We start from the raw sequence: 22,946 nt of genomic DNA, 5'->3' as shown, positions 1-22,946 counted from the left end.
GGCAGATATATGTCAAAACCGCCTTCTTGAATGGGTTCTTGATGGAGGAAGTGTATAACCTAAGGGTTTTGAAGGTACAGAAAATCCTGGAAAGGTATGCAAGCTTCAGAAATCCATTTATGGATTGAAGCAAGCATCAATGAGTTGGAACCCTCATTTTGATGAAGCGATCAAACAGTTTGATTTTCTCAAAAGCGAAGAGGAACCTTGTGTATACAAGAAGTCTAGTGGGAGCAACATAGTTTTCTTAGTCTTGTATGTTGATGACATAATGCTCATGGGAAACGACATACCAATGCTTGAGTCAGTCAAGGAGTGGTTGAAGAGTTATTTCTCCATGAAGGATTTGGGTGACGCCGAGTACATATTGGGAATCAAGATCTATCGAGACAGGACTAGAAGGATGATTGGATTGAGTCAAGAGACTTATGTTGATAAGGTTCTTGACAAATTTTTGATGAAAGACTCTAAGAGAGGATTTCTCCCCATGTCTCGTGGCATTACACTCAATAAATCTTAGTGCTCTAAAACGCCAGAAGAGATGAGAGTTATTCTTGATAAACATTATGCTTCGGCAATAAGGTCAATCATGTATGCTATGATATGTACAAGGCCAGATGTTTCATATACTCTAAGCATGTGTAGCATATTTCAGGCAAATCCAGGAGAAGCACACTGGACAGCTGCCAAGAACATCCTTAAGTACTTGAGAAGGACTAAAGGAATGTTTCTAGTATATGGCGGGGAAGATGAGTTGGTTTTCAAAGGTTATACGGATGCGAGTTTCCAAACTGACAGAGATGATTTTAAATCCCAGTCTGGGTACATCTTTTGTGTGAATGGAGGAGCAGTGAGCTGCAAGAGTTCAAAGCAAAGCATTGTCGCAAGCTCTACTACAGAATTAGAGTATTTAGCAGTTGTTGAAGCAGCTAAGGAAGCTGTTTGGATTAAGAAATTTCTTATTAAGATGGACATTGTACCAAGTGCTCAAAAGGGAATCGATTTGTATTGTGACAACAATGGCACCATTGCCCAATCAAAGGAGCCTAGGTCACACTTCAAATCCAAACATGTTGAGAGGAAGTATCATCTCATTCGAGAAATCGTTGGCAGAGGGGATGTTAAGATGTGCAAAGTTCATACGGATGAGAATATCGCTGATCCACTTACTAAACCCCTTCCATTGCCCAAGCATGAGAAACATGATATTGCAACTTGATTGAGGATGATGATGTAATTTAAGTTGTATTTGTTTTTGGAGAAAAACTTATTACATATGTAATACATTCATTGGCAGAATTATGTTTAATCGGAAATTCATCATTTCTCTTATTTAATTATGGTTTTATGATATTAAATAAAATGTTCAAAATAATTATGGATTGAGGGGCTCATCAAGTTGATGACCTGGTGAATGAAACCCCACATATGAACAAAATCAATACATTATTTGAGTTCCTAGTTCAGAATCATTAAAGTGGACATAAATTATTTCAATAAATGGACTAGCATGTAAGATTGATTAGATAGCGCAGTTTAATGGGCTATAGGGGCATAGTGATGATGCTCGGTCAATCACATGGGTATGCATGAATGATGCATGATCAAACTATAGACCTACTTTGAAGTTCAAGTATAGAACTTTAGGATATATTAGTGGATTCCTTTGACATGAGTGGAACACTGATTCCATTCAATGATTGATTTAACTATGGTACACTCAAACGTCTTCCCGTAACTAGAGATTATAAAGTGTGTTTCCTGGTTATTTCATTAGTTGAGAGGGAGCTTTGGTTGCCACAAGATTGGATTGAGTCTACCTATTTAACTAGGAATGTGTCTTGGCCCCTTGAGAAGGGAGAATTCAGAAAATGCATGGTTGTGCTCAAATGGATTACATAGTAATCATTTATTTTGTAATTCTAACTCAATTTTTAACAAAAGATTTGTAGATAAATATGATCACGACATGAGATGCAATCATATTATCAAATCGACACACATTGACTTAAGGAATTTGAATATTGTGCACTTGTCTCAGACAAGTGGGAGATTGAAGGAGTTCTGCCTTCGATAAGTGCAATCACTAAATATATCAAGGATCACAATTATGGAGATAATTAGTTCATTCTATAGGGTCGTCAATGTTTGGTGCTAGATATGACAATTGATCTTTAGGCTAGTAGAGTAGTCCAACGCCTTATAGAATGGATCCTATGAGGTCACACACATGAGTATTGGGTCAAACAAGTTAGAGGCCCATTATTGGGCCTTATGAGTTTATGACATGCCACAATGATCGTTGGGCTAGAATAGTTAGAAGAGCTTAATGTGTTTTGGGCTTGACATGGATTTATTTAGAGATGTGATCTATAAATATAATCCATGCCTAGGGTTGTTAGATATAAAAATTAACAGTTAATTGTGAATCAAGCAACAAACTCCAAAACCCTAATTCTCTCTTTCTCTCCACTCAGCCCTCTCTCTCTCCTCCTTGTCCGTACAGCCCTCCTCCTTGGGTGGCGGGTGTGGTAGTTTCATGGGTGATTCGTGGTGTGCTCATGACTCACATCTCCGTCAAAGGTTGATTGAAGTGTTCGATCATAACTAACTAGCATTAGTGGAGGTTTGATCCGTGCTTGTGGACTTAGTAGAGGAATCACACGTGGGGTTCTTATTCTTCTAATTGTTCTTGCTCGATCATACGTGGAATAACGCTTCAAAGGTATTAATTTTAATCCTTTATGTGTTATGCATGATTTTGGGTTTAGGTGCTATATGAATATGATTCATGTTTCAGCAATATGTACCTATAAACTCCTACAGGTGATATCAGTTAGCCTATGCATGTTCATATATTGAATATTAATTCTTTAATAGTTCACAATTTTAATTCAATTAGGAGGGAGAATAATTTAATTATGGGTCAATTATTATTTTAAATGTGATTTAACAATATAGAATCATTAAAAGTTGTTTAATTTGCTCCATATTAGCCATATGTGTGTGTGTGTGTGTGTATATATATACTCCCTCCATGTTTTTTAAGTGTTCCAGTTTAACCGGTACATAGTTTTAGGCAATTTAATTGACTTAAATAAAATAAGAGGTTAGTGGGGTAGTTGGAGTATTAAAAAAATGTAAAAGAAAGATAGTGGAGTCAATAATTTATTGAAAAGTAATGAATGTGATAGGAGAGATATAATATAAATAGTAGTGGGTTTGGGTGGGGCCTATGAGAGGAGAGAGATATAATATTTTAATGTAATTTTTTGCCGAAAAAGGAAATATAACACTTATTAAAACACGGTCGGATTTGATAAGTGTAACACTTAATTAAAAAAACACGGAGGGAGTATAAAATATATATATATATATATATATATATATATATATATATATATATATATATATATATATATTTGTCCCCCAGCGATGCCCGGGTAGTTTATGGACTTTTAAGATAAAATTATACTACTATTATCATTCAATTTGATTGAAAATAGAATTCTAAATTAACTCTTTTTGCTATAAAGTCAATCTATATTTATCCAACGTGGTACGATACTTGGCGAAAAATCAAAACGCTAAATGATGTTGTCTTATAGCCTAATTATAAATTTATTATTTGGTATTTTATCGAAAATATAACTCTAAACTAATAATTTTATTCTAAAATTTTATCCTAATTTGATTGAAAATAGAATTCTTACCTAATTTTTTTTATCTTATGAAATCTATCCAAGGTGGCGCGACACTTGACGGTTTTTTATCATATGAAGTCTATTTAAATCTTTCCAAGGTGGCGTGACACTTGGCGAAAAGTTGGAATGCCAAGTGTCGCTATTTCGTGATCTGGCTAAAAGTTTAACTTTATATATATAATAATATATATAAATTACTGACACATTTGAATTTTTTTAATTATTTACTTAATTTTCTTATAATCGTAAATGAAACCCACATAAACTCCAAAACTAAAATTACAACATAGAATTGAATGTATTATACTAGAAATTGTGTTATACACCGTGCACCCAAGATTATTGTTTGCTCATTTCGACAATTAGTGCTTATTTTATCATCAAAAGAGCAAATAACTACCCTTCAATGCACCATACACCCAATTGTATAACAATCTCTTATATTATACAACCACCACAACAAGATATAGTTAAACAAAAACCAGATAAAACACTATAAAGAGTAGACCCTTCTTTTGCCAACCCCTCAATTGTTAAACCGTTATATCCCTACAATTCGTTTGTCAGAGAGCCCGAGACCTCACAATATCCCTTCAAAACACCTCATTTTTAATCTGTTCCAAACCTCTTTTTCAATTCGAAAATATACTCATAGATTTTAAGCTCATTAGGAAGAGACTTATTCACACTATCCCTCTCCATACATCTTTTAGCCCATGCAATAAGTTTTGGACACTCGGCCTCTAGGCTCAATTTAGTGAATTTCTCATAAGAGTAAAACCAACTATAATTTGGAATAAGTGCAATGTCTAAATATCCAAAATTGTTTCCTCCAAAATAAGGCTTTTCTCCAAGCTCATCTTCAAACAACTTTAGAAAACTTATGAAATCCTTCTTTTCATCTTGCTGAATTTCGTCTTTTTATCGCCATATCTTGCGGAGAAAATTAAAGAACTGATCCATGATAGATTTAAGTGAGATTTACATCATATATAGCAAAAGGAATAATATTACGGAGTAAAATATAAATGTATATGCACAAATGCACGTCTAGTCAAAAGATGAAATATAAAATGGCCATGAGTTTTGATGATTTGAATAAAAAGAGTCCAAATTATTTGTAGTTAAAGTCATGAAAAGTGCCACTCAAAATCCCATCTATTTCTTTTTTTTTTTTTGAAAAAAAGCCCCAAAGAGGGCAATTAGCTTTCATTACTTGGGAGATCAGACTTCAACAACGCAACAATACAATCAGGTACAGTCGAAGACCAAACCTGCTTACCCACAGGCCAAGGCATACAATAAGCAAGCTCATGAGCCACTTTATTACCCTCCCTTCTAATGAAGCTCCAACTAACATACTCAAGCAAATTACTAACATGATAAATATCATCTAAAATAAGGTGAAAAGCACTATTCCCTCATTCCCGTGACGAAATTGCATTAATCAATCCAAGACAGTCGCTTTCCATGACCACTCCTCTATACCCAAGGTCGACAGCCATTTGCAAGCCAAACAAAAGAGCTTTAGCTTCGGCAATATTCGGAGCCCACCTATCCTCCACCATCCACACCATAGCAGCACACACGCTCCCATCAGCTCTCCGAATCACAGCCCCAGCACTCGACCCCAAGCCCTCCCAAATTCCAGCATCAACGTTCACCTTCACCATTGATCCTAAGGGTGGCTTCCAGCGCTTACGCCCTGACTCACGCACACCCACCCCAGGATTCTCCTCTTGCTGCAACTCGGCCATAAGTTTCGTAACATAAGTCATAGCCTGAAGCGGATCACAAGCCTCCCCTTCAAACAACCACCTATTTCTCGCATTCCATATGGCCCAACAAATGGTCATGAACAAACCGTGTTCTTTCTTTGGCAAACAATCAATGCGGGTCAAGGCAAAATCCCCAAAATTCCTATAAGCTCCATCAATCCCTTCATTAGCTCCACTCTCATTCCAAATCAAACGCGCAATCACACAATCACGAAGGCAATGCAAATCAGTCTCCTCCACCGAAGTACAAATGCTACACAATGGATTCATGCTTGATACTCTTTTATGAAGTCCTACCATAGTAGGCAAAGCTCCACAGCACGCACGCCAAAAAAATATCTTCACCCTTGGGAGAGTGTTGGCATGCCAAATTTTGCTCCAAACATTCGATCCACTAGAGGCAGTAGCTAACTCACCCGCATCCACATCACCAAATATAGCTCTATAAGCGGAGCGAACGGAGTAGTCACCATTCTTTTCAAGTTCCCAGCAGTAAGTATCTTCCGGAAGGCGAAAACTAATGGGAATTCTCAAAATGCGTTCCCTCTCAAATGGAAGGAACATGTCATTAATAACATCCCTATTCCAAGAGGCTGTAGGGAGGTTAATAAGATCACACACTTTCATGTCCTCCCTCGCCAATCCCCTAGGAGAGATCACCATCCTAGATTGAGTTTCGGGGATCCAAGGGCTACCCCAAACCGGAATACGGAGACCATCTCCAACTCTCCATCGAATTCCTCTTTGTATTACCCATTTCACTCCCCAAATGCCACGCCACGTGTAGCTAGGGTTTGAACCAACCTCCGATTCCAAATAGCTACCATTCGGATAGTATCTTGCCCTCAAAATTTGCGCAATCAAGCTCTCGGGATGTTGAATAAGCCGCCAAGCTTGCTTACCTAATAAAGCAGCGTTAAACAATTTTAAATCACGAAACCCGAGACCACCACTAGCCTTAGAAGCACACAACTTCTTCCAAGCCACCCAAAGAATTTTTCTCTCCCTATTCTTTTGCCCCCACCAAAAGTTTGCAACCAAAGACCGCAATTCGTCACAAAAAGAAGAAGGGAATTTAAACACACTCATCGCGTAGGTTGGGATAGATTGGGCCACTGCCTTAATCAACACCTCCCGACCCGCCTTAGAAAGAAATCCCCCCTTCCATCCTTGAAGTCGCTTCCACACCTTTTCTCAAATGTCCTTTGTCAGCACTCTCTTTGATCTCCCAATCACCGTCGGAAGACCCAAATATTTATCATGAATATCCACAACCTTAACACCCAACCTTCCTGCCAACCCTCCTCGTCTCTCCTCACTCACCCCCTTGCTGAAAGAAACAGTCGTCTTTCCCAAATTCACCATTTGCCCCGAAGCAATCTCATATGTCTTCAGAATTTCCCCAATATTATCAACCTCTGCCTCACTAGCCTTCGAAAAAATAATACTATTATCCGCAAACAGTAAATGGGAAATAGAAGGAGCTGACTGTGCCACACGAATACCATGCAAAGTACCATTCACCACCGCCCTGTTAAGCAATCCTGAGAGAGCCTCTGCACATAAAATAAAAAGATACGAGGATAATGGATCACCTTGCCGAATACCCCTCTCTGGAGTAAACTCCCCTGAAGGTGCCCCATTTATCAACACAGAAAAAGAAACCGTCGAAACACAGTGCATAACCCGATCAATCCAACACTCTGCAATCCCCAACTTAGCCATCACCGCTCTCAAAAAACCTCATTCCACTCTATCATAAGCTTTAGCCATGTCAAGCTTAAGAGCCATAAAACCCTCCGTACTAGCAGAATATTTCATGTGGTGAAAAACCTCAAAAGCCACCAAAATATTATCAGTAATTAATCTACCCGGAGTAAAAGCACTCTGATTAATTGAGGTAATCTCCGATAGAAAAAATTTTAAGCGATTAGCCAAGATTTTAGTGACCAACTTGTACACCACATTGCACAAACTAATTGGCCTAAACTCAACCATTTTATCCGGAGCTTTCTTTTTCGGAATAAGAACAATGAACGTTTTATTAATAGACATTGGAATATCATCACCATTCAAGATTTCTAACACCAAATTAGTCACAGCCGGACCAACAATATGCCAATAAGTTTGAAAGAAAAGAGGGCACATACCATCCGGACCTGGAGCCTTTAAAGGATGCATCTGTTTTAAAGCACAAAAAACCTCATCCGGAGTGTAAGTGGCATTAAGAGTATCATTCATCTCATCAGTAACCCTTCTCTCTATACCCGCAAGAGCAGCTTCAAAATTATCCGTAGGGGAAGAGGCAAATAAATGCCGAAAATAATTAATGGCCACCTGCTCCACCTCCTTCTCACCTCTATGCGTGGTACCATCATCAGTCACCAAAAAAGAAATATTATTTTTTTGTTTGCGGCTAGAAGCTTTACGATGAAAAAAGCTTGAGTTTCTATCCTCGGCCTCTAACCACAATGCCCTCGATCTTTGCTTCCAATATAACTCTTCTTGGTGAAGGAGGTTAGTAATCTCCTTAACAACCTTTCTCCTTTCTCTTACATGACCCTCAGACCTGTCCCCTTTGTTAAGCACCCCCAACCTTTTCCTTCTCTTACGAATTTCTTTGAAAATATGCCCAAACTCCTTATTACTCCAAGCTGCCAATTCTGCCGCACACACAGCGAGCTTGCTCTCCACCGCAACACCACCTGCAGCCCAAGCATCGTCTACCACCTTCTCACACTTGTCACTCTCGGCCCAACCTTGTTCAAACCGAAAAATCCTCCCCTTCCTCTTTATTTCATCCATCTGCCCATCGAGAGTAAGCTTCAAAGGAGCATAGTCACTCCATTCTCGCTCAAGGTGCAAAAGCTTTGCATTAGGGAACAAAGCTCTCCAACTTTGTAAGATAAGAGCTCGGTCTAAGCGGCATTGAACATTATCATCTCCCCACTGGCCATTGTCATATGTAAAATCATACCCAGAGTAAGGCATATCAATCAAATTGCACCTATCAACAATATCTCGGAAATTCTCCATTTGCCACAAAGCACGGTCACGCCCCCCTTCTTTCTCCGATTCATGAAGAATTTCATTAAAATCTCCAATGCAAACCCATGCCTCATCACTCTCATTAGCAAGAGTCCCCAATAACTCCCAAGATAAGTGTCGATTATGCACCTCGGGCCACCCATAAAAACCCGACAAACGCCATGGAGGAACCTCCCCAACACCCTTCTTCACACGCACATCAATATGATGTATCGACATCGATCGCAACTCCACCTCAATATCTTTACTCCAAAACAATGCTAAACCCCCTGAACGACCACAACTATCAACTGCGAGACCATCATAACCTACTAACTTCGACCGAATTTTCATCATTTCACCACTACTAAGCTTCGTCTCCATCATAAAAACAAGAGACGGGGCCTCTCTCCGTACTAAGTTCCAGAGATTATTAACTGCATCGGTATTGCCCAGACCTCTGCAGTTAATACTAAGAATACTCATTGGGCTTGGCGGGGTAGCTTCGTCGCTACCTCCGCCCCTCGCCAACCATGTAAATTACCATCGATCATAGATTTCTTTGCAGCAGTCTCCACCTCCATCAAGCTATCATCACCTTCTCTATTTCTTTTTCCAAGCAAAACTTAACCCTCATAGTCCATCTTACACACCTCCCCACTCTCCTTTCCCTGTATCCCCTTTTTAAATTTTCTCACACCCTTTCCCACTAACTTTCCTGCCTTTTCTCCCTCCCCTGCCACAAAAATCATACCCAGGTTCCTCTCCTCCTTCGAAAAAGAAGGAGCAGCCCCCACCCCTGCTAATAATTCCTCACCCTTTCCCCCTTCCTCACTCACCACCCCCACCTCCTTATCTCCTTTTTGACACTCCTTACCTCCACCTTCGAGACACAACATTAAAGGAACATCCCCACCCTCACCCTCCTCCCTTGTGCTTACACTCTGCATACTTTCTTCAGTAACCTTTTCCTTCACAGCAATAGGTTTATTTGTGAACACAAGTTCCTTCTTGGCAGCAGGAAGAACAGCAGACCCTTCCTCCACCAATTTTGCACGGCCTTTGTGAGGAGAGGCTCTAAGCCAAAGGCCCCATTGCTTCTCTTTAGGTTCATCATCTTCTTCGACAGTGGGGCAATCACGCTCAGTATGCCCAATAACCCCACACATAAAGCAAAAGGTGGATAGTCTTTCATATTTGAGTTGAATCATAGTCACATTCCCCTGTTTATTTCGAATTTTTTGCACCCTTCTCAGAGGTTTGGTCGTATCCAACATAATCCGTACTCTACGAGACTTATCCCACCCTAATTCATCCTTCTCTACCTCCATAACAACCCCCAGTTTCTCCGCAATAACACGGACATCATCATTCGATCTACTGTCCAGGGGTAAATTATAAAGTCTTACCCAGAAAGGGCAAAACTTCAATTCAATTGTCTCTGGTTGTTCGTTACCATTAATATCTTTAAGTAATAATAGTTGATTAGCAAAATTCCACGGAGCCCCGTCAAGGACTTTCTCCTTGTCACGCCAATGGAAGAATTGAATAATGAATAGGTTATTTTCTATTTTGCGAAATACTACATCACGTTTCAATGCCCAGGTTTGTTTCAAGGTTCGTTGCATAGCATCAAAATTGTACGACCTTACCGTTAGACGCTTCCCGACCACCGACAAGGCGATTGTGCTCTCCTGAGAATTCGAATTCGAACCCCCCAAATCAGCAATTTCATCCTCCTCTGCCGTGATTTTCAGATTCGACCACCTCTCAACAATGTCCTCCGCCATCACACCACCAATCAGACCCTCAATTAAGGGTAGGCAAGCTTGAACGCGCAAGAGAAGACCACTCTGACCTCCGCAAGAAAGGGAACCCTATTCTCCAGAGCGAGACTCGCTTAAGGTTCCCATCTATTTCATTTATCTTTGTGGCTCAAAAAAAAAAAAAAAAAAAAAAAAAAAAAAAAAAAGTAAACTTTAAAGTTTAAACACAAACACTTTTAATTTGCTACCTTTACTTTAATCATTTGAATCTTTAACACCAAATTTCTTCAGTGAGGCCTACCGACAAATTTCCCTCCTTTTACCTCATTTTAATTAAACAACATGGGTTAGAGCAAATCTATTCTAGCAATAACATAACAATTGATAATTTGACAATAACTTACCAACTTAAATTATACGTGTTAATCTGAATCAGATTACTTTCGGACGGGTTGGGTTGGATTATGTTGGTTCTAAACACCTCTATCTTTAATTTTGCATCATGATAAACTTTAAAACTTTTTTTTTTAAACAAACTTCAAAACTAATTTGAGACAGAGCTAATAATCCTAAGCAAAAAATAGTACTTCCTCCGTTTCATAATGTTAGTCTCATATGAAATCAATCACATAAAATAAGAAAATAGATACATTTGGAATATAACATTAAAGTACAACATAATTCATAATTAGTTTACCTTATTTAACTTTTTTTATTTTTTTATTAGGAAAGCACAAGTTATAATTGCATAATTTAAGGTAAAAATTTCCTTAATTAGAGTCATGTCATCAATCCTCAATCAATTAATTCTAAAAAAATCAAGTTATAAATGAAATATATTCAATATGGATATATCTTTTTAAAACGCCCAAAATATTATATGGGACTAACATTATAAAACGGATGAGGTAAAATAAAAATAAAAATAAAAAAATTAAATTGGTAACTTCTTAAAAGTTGTTGAAATGCAGGGAAAAACACATACCATCTTATCATTATAATCAGCCCAAAATCGAGCTCGAGCCCTCACATAAGGATCAACAGGCAACAAATTATGAGACTTATCATTCCAAACTTCATCAATGTACTCCAAAATTACGAGTGACTCGCAAACCGGTTTACCATTAAGTATTAAAACCGGGATTTTCTTGTGAACCGGGTTCGTCTCCAGAAGTGAGCTTTTAGCATTGAATAAATCTTCATGTTGACATTCATAGTCTACGATACCCTTTTCTTGTAGCGCAATTTTGACTCTTGCAGAATAAGGGCTAGACCAGAATTCTAATAACATCAGATTATTGTTTGACATGGTTATGAAATTTATTTTGTGGGGTTTATTTTTGGAATGATTTTGGTTATTGAACTTGGATTATAGTAATGGTTTTTGTTAGTTTATTTTATATAGGTGAAAAGATAGGAATTAGGATGATAGTGGTTAAGTTATTGATCCGTGATGTCATCGCTTTCGTAGCATTTAGGCTGTAATAAATGGATAAAATTTTATAAGGAGCCTAACTGCGTAAAGAGTAGTCTAAAACGGTGGGGATATAAGAATATTTTTATCTTGGGTAATTACAAATAAAGGTGTGAATTTCGATAATTGGATGGAGTTTGGGTCGGGTCAATTTGGGTCAAAATTATTCTTTTAATACAAATTAGGTCAGGTTGGGTCAAATTCGGGTCATGGTCTATCGAGTTTAGGTTGGATATGGGTCGGGTTAACTCCACATTAGTTCATGTTTGGTTCGGATAAATTCGGATCGGTTTCAAAACGGGTTTAATCGAGTTATTTTTGGGTCGGATGAATTTGGGTTGGGTTGATTTCGGTTCGGTCAAGTTTGGTTTGATCCCTACCTTATAAAATATGGAAGATTACACTTATAAATAGTGCACGGACGTTTATGACCTTTAAAATGTTTGTTTATCTTTTTACCCTTATTTTGTAATTTTATTAGAGATTTTCATTTTTGGTTTTTCACAAAACACCCTTAGACCATTAGATGGATGAATTTGAAACATCTACTCAATTAATGAGAAATTAAATGGAATAATAAAGTTTTAAATATTTGATTTTTATAAAATGGTTTTTTTTTCTTTTTTTTTTTTGGTACCCAAATGCTGATATACAAATATCCCAAATATGCATTATTATTATTTTTATTTTTGGTTTATTATCTTATGAAGATAGAATTAGCATCATTTGTATTCTAACTTTCGTTATTTCTTAGCAAAAATAATACAAAAATAATTATTCCTTACACAATATATTGACTAAACCACTTAGATAACTTTTCATAAAAAATCTTTTATTATTATAAAATTCCTAACCCAAACTTATGCAATAATTAATCTTAGGAAAAGATAATCTGAAAATAATAGTGGTCACATTTAGCATTTTTCTACACCCATGTAGAGTTACCTACTACAATCTCTATATGAACGTAACATGAGAGATGTATGTAGTTTTAACATACTATCTATTTTCTATATATGTCATATTCTAAACTATATGCGCTTGCTTATCTACTCTAAAGCTTGCTAAAGTTGTCTAACTAAAATGTCTAACAGTAGCGTAGCTTCTTTGATTAACTCCATTGTCTTTTCCCTTAACGCAACTATATAACTGGACAGGGTGATTGACTGGAATTTGAAGCGATAACTACCAGGTTAGAGACTAAGCCGCCCATGTTTTTCTAGATTGCACCAACCACTAACCTGAATAGAATTTGGGCTCTAAAATGAGCTGTGAAAGCCATTTCCTTTGAGCAAGCTATGCTATTGCACTAAAATGAATACTTACACGTTGTGGCTTCTTATAAGAACATTGGCAAAGACTATACTTTTTTATTAGCTTTCGGACCCATGTATTGCGTACTAGCAACATTAAACTTTGCTTATGAGCTATCAGTTGTAATAGTTGCTTTTGAAAAGACTCATATCACTTTTTTACTCTTTTGTCATACAATTAAATAGCCTATTGGTTATAATATTAGCTTAATTTACGGCTCACATCTTCAAGCGTTTTTGTAGTTGCATTACACATAATAACTATGGTCGTATTTCACAATGCAACAATTAGAAACACATTGAATAGAAACATAGTGTAGGCGTCGCTCGAAGTGCGCCTATGTTAAAGCATGTGGTGAATATGCTTGGCACTCATAGGAAGTGGGAATTGACATAATACGATTAGGGACAAGGAAAGTAGGGAGCCGCCAACAAGTTTTTAAGGAACTTGTAAACCGTTCACGGATCATAAAAGGCAACCACGAATAAGAGACAACGAAGGCAACAACGATTGACCCGTGAAGGTTACACCCCATTCATAATCCATGAGATTACTAACTCCATATGGTTCGGAACCACGAAAGGAGGATCGGGGATGATGGTACGAAGTGAGTCATGGAGTCACATTCACCCGTATTGGCCTCTACCCGGTTCTTATATTGAAAAGCACTCCAGTGATCTCAAAGGCATACAAACAATAATTCAATTCGCTCCAAACTATTATTTAACTAAATTGGTTGAATATTAATGCAACATATAATTCTAAAATATTGGTGATCACTTCAATTAATAATAAGTTTAAAAGGATCCTAAACCGGTTGTCCAAATTATCTTATTAGGCGTGATTTTCAATTACATATTCCCTTTAAACATGCAACATGGTGATCAATAAATTTAATAGAACAACATTAATACTAAAACCAATTAATCACAATTCCAACAACATAAAATCGTTAGAAAAATAATAAAAATAAAAGGAGCATGACTCTTACTTTGATTCTGTTTGTTTGCAACTACAAAATAATAAACGAGTTAGTAACTTCAAGGAAATAATAAAACAATAACTAAATTAAATTAAATAAAATAAAGTTGATTTTGGGGCCAAACCCTCAAACAGTTCTACCTTTCACGCCTTGGTTTAAGGACAGAACCTCGAGTAAAATATGGACTCCTTTGAGTGCTTGAAGAAGGAATTTTGAAGTGAAAAGGGTAGGCTAGTGTTTAGGCTAAAGCATAGAAGAGAGAAAATAAAATAATAAAATTACTCGGTGCCCCGTTCATCAGAAATGAGGGGGTATTTATAGGGAAAATGTGCTGAGGGAGCACACGGAACCCTAAAATGATAAAAACCCTAAAAACGTATCCTATGACACGGTCATACTGTACCGTGACACGGGAAGCTCTACCGTCATACGGTACACTTTCCCGTGACACGGTACACTTTTGGCGTGACGCGGGAAATTTTCAGAAAACGGGATAGAAAACGCGTCAAGGGTTTACGCGGAAAAGACACGGAACGTCCCGTGTCACGGCAGACCTCCCGTGTCACGGGAAATCCCATCGTCAGACGGGAAGGATTCCCGTGACACGGTGGCAGTCTGCCGTGGCGCGGGAATTTCCAGTCCATTTTCCGTCTAAATACATTTTTAACCCTAATTTCCTTCGGCTTTTTAAGTGCCGATTGATAATTTCGGGCCTTTTCTGACTTTTATTATTCGGGCTAAAATAAGAAAATAATTAAATAAAAATAAATAAAGGGTTTGGGCCAAAAGTAAATAATAAAACAATAAAATAAAAAAGGTTTGGGCTAGAATTAATTAATAAGTTTGGGCTGAAATTAAAACTATGCTTTTACCAAACATCAAAACTAATCCATGGACTGTTCAAAAATATGAATTTAATAAAATACGATTTTTTGAGCACTCTCGGGATTAAATACTAAACCCGACCAATAGTGGCGGTGAAAGGTTGTTCATCATCGGGTTTGGTTTTGGGGAGACATTTTTAGGTGTCTACACATAGTATTGCTCATGAGATACAAAAGCAATTAATACACAAGAGCACAGAAAAACAAATTATATGTTCCTTAAGTGAAGAAGTTCTTATTTATAAATTGTTTATCTAAAGTCTGCTAGGTTTGTTTTTCAAAAAAAAATAGTCTGCAAGGTTTAAACTTTACTTGTGAAGTTGTGATGCTTTTGTTCTAATGTGCCAAAAGGATTCTTCCATTCATTTTGTAATATATAACATTAATAAGACGATATGTCTCACTTTATATATTCACATTATAACCGAAGACATATAGCGAAAAGTTCATTACCAATCCATTACTTATGTGTGGAGTGTAAACGAAAGCCAAAAGAGCCTAATGTAACCACTAGCCATCCGCGTGCATCGCGCGCGTGGGCTACCCTAATTAAGATAAGGTTGATCCGTTGATTTATTAATTGGTCACTTTCAATTCAACTCCTTTCTGTGTTTGGGTTGATTTTAATCAAGTTGACCCAATTCATATCCAAATAAGGTTATTTTTAAACTAGAGTTATTATTGAGTTATTATCTTATTAGTGGGTCAATATCAAGTCATTTACGTATCATTTTTTTTATCGAGTTAAAAGAAGAGGTTTTAATGTTCAAGTATCATAAATTATTTGTAGCAAATTTTAGATGAGACGAATATAAAGCTTAAAAAGTAATTTTATATATTTGGTATATACATGAAGTAAACTTGAAGTATCTTGTCAAAAAAAAAAGTAAACTTGAAGTAAACTTGTTACTCCTGATTACTTCTTTGTAGTAAAAAACATTAACTTATTAATAATTAGTAAATATAATAGTATAAGAAATTGAATATAAAGTCAATAATTAATTATGGTCGGGTTAAATACGGATCCGGTAAAAATTAAATCGAGTTAAATCAGGTCGGGTTAATATTAGTTTGGGTCAAAACAGATCGGATTACATCGGTTATATGTCGGGTCGATTTCGGATTGGGTTGAGCTCGGGACGGATCAATTCGGTTCGATTTGAGTTCAAGTCGGGTCAAATCGAATTTGGGTTGAGTTCAGATCGGATCAAATCGGTGTCAGGTTAAGTTCAAATCAAGTCAATTTTTGGATTCGGGTTGAGTTCAGTTCTGTTACAAATCGGGTTTGGGTCTTGAATTTCTCGGATCAAATAAGAACGGTTATAGTTCGAAACGGATAATATTTTTTGGGTCGGTTCGGTTTTGACACCTTTGGGTACAGATATATACATCGAGAACTCAAGTCGTTTGGGTTGGATTGGTAATCTTATTAGTCGAGACTTTAGGCCAAGTTTGAGTCTAGTCATTTCAGATTAGAATTTTGAGGCAATTTTAAAATTGGATCGAGACTTTAGGTCAAGCTCGGATCCATTGCACTTACATATTACCACAAAAATTGAAAATAATCAGTTTGGTTTAGGCTATTTTCTATTCGGGTGTAATTCGCATTAAAATCGGGCCAAATTGACTTCAAGTATTAGTTAATTTCGAGTCGGATAAAATAGGATCGAGTCACTTCGAGTATCAGGTCAAAAGCAAGTTAACTCCACTAGGTAAAATAGAGACCTGATATGGACCTTAAACAATTACCTACCCAAACACTAATCAAAATCAGAGCTGACCCGAAATCATATCTGACAACTTGAAGTAGAGTTAACCCACTTATGACGCGATACCCGAAGTGACTCGATTTGACTTTATCCAACCCGAAATTTACATGATACCCGAAGTGACCCGAGCCGATTTAAACCCAAATAGACTTGAATTGAAAATAGCTTGAAACAAATTGGCGTGATTTTTTTTTATACTCCCTTCATTTCATAATAATCCCAACACTTTCCTTTTATTATAAAATGTATTAGTGTAGTGGATACCTTTTCTTTTATGGGATCTCCCATTCCTTGATCTATTACCATTCTTCTCATGATCATTCCACATAATCCACTCTTATATCATGGAGGATGTCTCCAACAACCTCTTAAACTTAAATTTGATGGTTTGATTGGCTCACAATAATTCAGCAACATTAGGAGTCATCATCAGACATAACAATGGAGTGCTCATTAATGTATCTACGTTCAAGCTCAACAACACCAAATTATTCATAGGATAATCATAAAGAGTTCCAACTAACTCTTCAATGTGGCAATCAGAATTTTGAAGTAGAAGCTAAGGTCGAGCATATTATCAAATACACTCATTCTTTTCTCACTCAGTTTCACTATCAAAGCATCCATCACATATAATGAGAGAGAAATCGCACAACACATTGGATAGTTAATATAGACTATTTAATATCTGGTAGTATGGACAGTGATGTTTGTAATAGCTCTAGTTTATTTACTTTTTTTTTTATACATTAGGAATTTCTTTAGTGAGAAAGACTTCCTAATGTTTATTTATCTTACCTTTTTAAAGAAAAAGAAAATACAACGTATTAGATGAGGAAGCTTTGGTTTATTATCCTAAAATAATAATAATAATAAAAGTTTATCTAATGATATTTATGCAAACAAATCAAAACATTTTCGTGAATAAATAAACATTTTTAATGCCCATGTTTAATTAATAAATATTTTTTTGTCATGATGATAAACTTTTATATTCCCACGATTTAGTATTCCATCTCTCCCTTAGTACAAAACCTCATTCTCTTTATTATGTTAGTAATAAATTTCCTCAAAAAAAATATGAGTAATAAATACTCCCTCCGTTTTTAAATATTTGCTTCATTTCTCTTGGACCCGCATGCTGATGCTAATCTTTGATCACTAATATCTTTAATTATCAATGAGTATAAATTCTAACAATTGAAAATTAATAATCTACTCACTGAGATGATTCCAACAAATACCCATAAGATTATATTTTTTCTTATATATAAATCACAAACATTTGTCAGGACAAATGAATAGTGCAAAAAATAGAAATATAGCAAGTATTTAAAAACGAAGAGAGAAATACAAATAGGCTTTGTATTAAGGGATGGAGGGAGTAGTACTTAACTTGCAGAAAAATTAATTGGTGTGCCATATATATAGAGAAAATTCAAGTTTATCAATATGATAAACATGAGTTGTTTATCAAAGGGTATATTGGACTATTTACTCATGAATAGTAGGGATAATTTTGCCATTTAATATTTTTGTTAGGCAAATTCAACTAACAGCGTTAGCCTTGACGTTAGTCAAAATTTACAAGCAAATTCATCTTCTTCACTAGAGAAAGTCGGCGAGTCGACCAAACGCCAGTGAGTTTGTAAGTCGATTTTTCTTCCAATTTGGTGTATGTATAATGGAAAAATTCAGAAAATTATAATGGAGAAATTCAATCTTCAAGCCCAATTTTAGCTTTAATGGAGGACATGGTCATCCTACCCTTAAGGGTTGACCATGCCCTTAATTTACCCTTATTTCTAGGGTTTTTCGTTTATATCGGCGCTGGAGGCGCCGAATGGGGTCATCTTCAATGTCACCATCTTCAATGGTGTCGCCTTTGATGTGAGCTTCAATGGAGGAGGAAAGAGGAAGAAGAAGGATCATTATTTTAATTGACGACTTCATTGTTGAAGAAAATATGGTGATGAAAATGGTACCTTCCTCCATTGTTGAATGGAGAACCTGGGTCTTCTTTCTCTTTCTTCTGTTTAGAGGGAGAAGATGAGTAACTTCCGTCAGTTAGGGACCAATCTTCAGCACATGATTAAAAAAAGGATGAAAATATTTTTTAATTAGCCAGCACAAGATTCTATGCAAGATAATAACCAAATTGTCATTTGATAAACATTTCAAGTTTATCAAATTGATAAACCTGGGCTTCCTCGTAAATAACCCACATATCAGTAACCCACATATTAGTCATACTTTTCTCACAAACACACTCAAAAAAAACTTCAACCATGGCAAATGAGCAGCTAATATTACTTGATTTCTGGGCAAGCATGTTTTGTATGAGACCCAAAATAGCATTAGCTGAGAAAAATGTCACTGATTATGATTGCAGAGTGGAAGATCTTATGGGTGACAAAAAAAGCTCATTGTTGCTAGAAATGAACCCTATTCACAAATTAATCCCCGTTCTAATCCACCATGGAAAACCCATTTGTGAGTCATTGATAATTGTGGAGTACATTGATGAAGTTTGGAAAGGGGAAATTCCCTTATTGCCCTCTGATCCTTACCAGAAATCTCAGTCTAAATTTTGGGCTGACTTGGTTGACAAAAAGGTACAGTCTATTTATTACTAACTAATATTATCAATTATCTTAATTTAGTCTTTTTCTGTATTGAATTTGGTTTAATTTTCTGAAGTTTATGAATTTTTTAAGGAGTTTGTGTTGTTTTAGCTTAATGATAATGTTTGAGTATTCAACAAAAATATTTAGATTTGACCTATGTTTTGCTACTAAGAAGTTTTGAAAGATGCTTATGTAGATCTTCAGAAATTGAACTCTATGAAATTATACATGTATATATTTAGAATAAGATAATTAAGGAGTATTATAATAATTTGTAATATTAAATTGTTGATTACTCCCTCTATTTCTAAATCATCTTTATAAGATTTGATTGTATGATGTTAGATTTGTATAGATGTATTGGTTAAAGGGAGAGTGAGTGACAATACTATCTCGATATTAAGGGACAGTACAAAACAAATATCAATATGTAAAATTATGTGTTGACAAACATGGAATACAAAATGGTGCAATAATTGAATCAGGGGTACAACAAATTGTTTTGCTACTATGTTGAGAATCTGAGATTCCTCATTGTTTTAGTACTATTTCTAGAACCTTTATTAACCCCAATAAAAATGATAATGGGTTAGTTTTTTTTTGTAAGAATAGCTAATTTAGATCAATCAGTGGCTATACCTTGTTATGGATTTTTCTAATTGGGGTTTTTTTTAATTAAATACTCCATCCATTTGTTTAGTTTAACTGAATAACCGAGAAAAATCAAGTTCATAAGTCTGATTTGTATAATCTTGTAAATCAAGACGTCCTATAGTCATTGCATCTAATAAATTGGAGGTAGACTAAAATAATCTTGTAATCAAGACGTTGTATAGTCTGATTTATTGTCTGGATGTCCCTCGAATAACAAACCTGTGATCAATTCACCACTTTTGCTTTTTTTACGCAGTTTTATCCAGCAAGTAAAACATTGTGGAGAACAAAGGAAAGCACCGAAAGAGAGACAGCTAAATCAGAGTTCATTGAAAGTCTGAAGTTGTTAGAGGAAGAACTTGGAGATAAATGCTACTTCGGAGGTGATAACTTTGGGTTCGTGGACATCGCTCTTATTCCATTTTACTCCTGGTTTGATACATATGAAAGTTGTGGCGATTTCAGTATTGAGGCAGAGTGTCCTAAGATTATTGCTTGGGCGAAACGTTGTGAACAAAGAGATGCTGTAAAGAAATCTCTTCCTGAAATGCACAAAGTTTCTGAACTGATCTTGGGGGCAAGGAAACAACATTTGGGAATCGAGTAACTGGAAGTGCTGAACTTTGTAAGAAATTTACATTCTTACTTAAGAGGCAGCTTTGTTTTATGTACTAAAAAATCATGAATGTAGTTATCAACAAGACCATGTAATACAATCTATAATTCTATATATGAATAAACATCTTTGTTTTCAGCATTTCGCTTGCCTGGAATAGAGTAATTGAGTAAAATCCCAATTATGAATTAACATACTGTACTAATAAAAAAAAAAAAAAAAGTCTTGCTGTTTTTTTATAAAGCAAGTTAAAATTGTACTAATATTGAAGGAACACATTTACAAGACATACAAACATACTAGTCCCTCTTTATTAAGTACATGTTTCACGATTAACTTGTCTACATAAACATTGGTAGGGTAGCATAATTTTCAAACTTCGAAAGCTAATACGATAAACATTAACAAAAATGATAAGAAAAGGAGGGGAAAAAAACCCTTAAAAACACGATACAATGAATTTCAATTAGCCTTTGAGCTCAGCAAAATGCTGCTTTCTTAGCTCCAACAGGTGAGTATAAACTTTGTATTGATCGGGAAGAGACTTGGAAACACTTTCTCTTTCCATACACCTCTTAGCCCACGCCACAAAGTGGGGACATTCTTCCACAAGGCTGAAGTTGCCGCATGTTTCGAGGGCATAAAACCAACTGTAAAATGGTATAAGAGCTATATCAACAATGTTTAGATTTTTACCTCCAAAGAAACGGTTGTTACCAAGCTCTGTCTCCAACAATTTGAAGCACATTACTAGTTCCCTCTTTGCTGCCTCTTGCACTTCACCTTCAGAAGCCCACACTAACTTCCCTATGTTGTATATCTGCAACAATTCCGAAATTAAGTCAGTCACATATACTTAACATTGTACTACATAACTATGATGTGTTTATACTATTGTACTCCTTCCAACACTTGACCTCTTACAAGAAAGGTTGTTGTTTAACCATTAGGCTAATTGTCAATTATTATATAGCCTTGCACAATAAATAATATTATACTACAAACTATTGAAGACACATACTACATACAAACTATTAGATTCTCTTTAAAATTAGCAGTTGCACAACTTTAAAAGTAACGTAGTAACCGGGGAACAGGCTACTCACTAGTTAATCATGAAGAAGTGAAGCAATGTAACAAACTACAGACGAGAAAACTTACTTTCTTGTCGATGTAGTCAGCCCAAAACCGAGCATTCGCCATCTGATGAGGATCAGAAGGCAATAGGGGAGCCTTATGTGCCCAAACTTCATCAATATATTGAATAATGATCATAGATTCACACACAGGCTTCCCTTTGTGAATTAAAACAGGGATTTGCGTGCTTGTGAACAGGATTCATCTTCAAAAGAAGTGGACTTTTGTTGTTAAGATTTTCTTCCCTTTCTTCATACTCTACATCTTTTTCAGCTAATGCAATCCTAACTCTCATTCCAAATGGACTTGACCAGTAGTCCAACAATATCACTTCTTCTCCCATTTTTCTTGCTTTTTTTTTTTCTTTTTCAATTTGTATGATATATAAACTATTAAGTGGTTTGTGTTGAATTGTATTCTTGCTATTTTAAAGGGATGAATGAAGAACAAAGAAGAAGATCCTAGAGTTTTGTACTTGAGTTGTTAAAGCACTAGAACTTTCCTTTATTCTCATCTCTCAACTTTCTTCAACTTGGCTACTTCTAGGATGTTGTATTAGTGTATCTAGAAGCTCAGTGAAAGAGAAGCTATGTAATTAAATAACTTATAAGATAATTACTCTCTCGTACCTTATTTACATGCCTATTTCTCTTTATTATGTGAGTAATAAATGTTAAAAATAGGTATATAAATAAAGGACGGTGGGAGTAGTTTATTACTATCTCTCTAAATCATTTGCTTATATTTAATTAATTTTCCAACTAACCTTGTACAACATTTTAAATGTTTTTTACCCTAATGATTGTCAGGAACCTTATACATTCAACTTTTGCAGTTATTCTTAAACAATTGAAATACGGGAGAATGATCTTAAAACCGTGGTACTGAGAGCCCAAAGAAATCTCTAGTACGAGCCAATACGATGATTATGATTGCTTGAACGTACTGACTACTGATCAATGGCTACAAGACCTTGTTCTGGGACCAAGCCTATCATTATAACTCTCACAAAGCATTATATAATTCCCCTCCTATAAAATAACATACCACCACTAAAAGAAGGATAAACCAACCAAATTACTAAACAAAAACAAAAAGCCAAATTACTGGACGTATGAAAATAAATTGCTAAAGATACTACTAAGGTAGTAAGTAATAAATGGTGGTAATGTGCTAATAGTAAATTAGTAATTAACGTGCATGTTTGTCAGTTT

The 22,946-nt window shown here is 35.9% G+C and overlaps 1 protein-coding gene and 2 pseudogenes across 1 annotated transcript; 1 reads left to right on the top strand and 2 right to left on the bottom strand.

Annotated features, from left to right (window-relative positions):
* Positions 1-3,965: 3,965 nt before the first annotated feature.
* Positions 3,966-12,606, bottom strand: LOC110729226 (annotated as a pseudogene).
* A 6,282-nt stretch (positions 12,607-18,888) lies between these two features.
* LOC110729223 (glutathione S-transferase U25-like) lies at positions 18,889-20,813 on the top strand. The gene is made up of 2 exons (XM_021908934.1): positions 18,889-19,313; positions 20,236-20,813. Exons 1-2 carry the CDS (start codon positions 18,987-18,989, stop codon positions 20,584-20,586), a joined length of 678 nt encoding a protein of 225 aa, XP_021764626.1. The 5' UTR covers positions 18,889-18,986; the 3' UTR covers positions 20,587-20,813.
* Positions 20,814-20,915: 102 nt separating this feature from the next.
* On the bottom strand, positions 20,916-22,895 carry LOC110729224 (annotated as a pseudogene).
* Between the last annotated feature and the right edge of the window lie 51 nt (positions 22,896-22,946).

This window comes from Chenopodium quinoa, unplaced genomic scaffold, assembly GCF_001683475.1.
Source record: "Chenopodium quinoa cultivar QQ74 unplaced genomic scaffold, ASM168347v1, whole genome shotgun sequence".
Lineage (NCBI taxonomy): Eukaryota > Viridiplantae > Streptophyta > Magnoliopsida > Caryophyllales > Amaranthaceae > Chenopodium > Chenopodium quinoa.
Note: the sequence above shows the minus strand (reverse complement) of the source record. Positions and strands in the feature narration are given on the sequence as shown.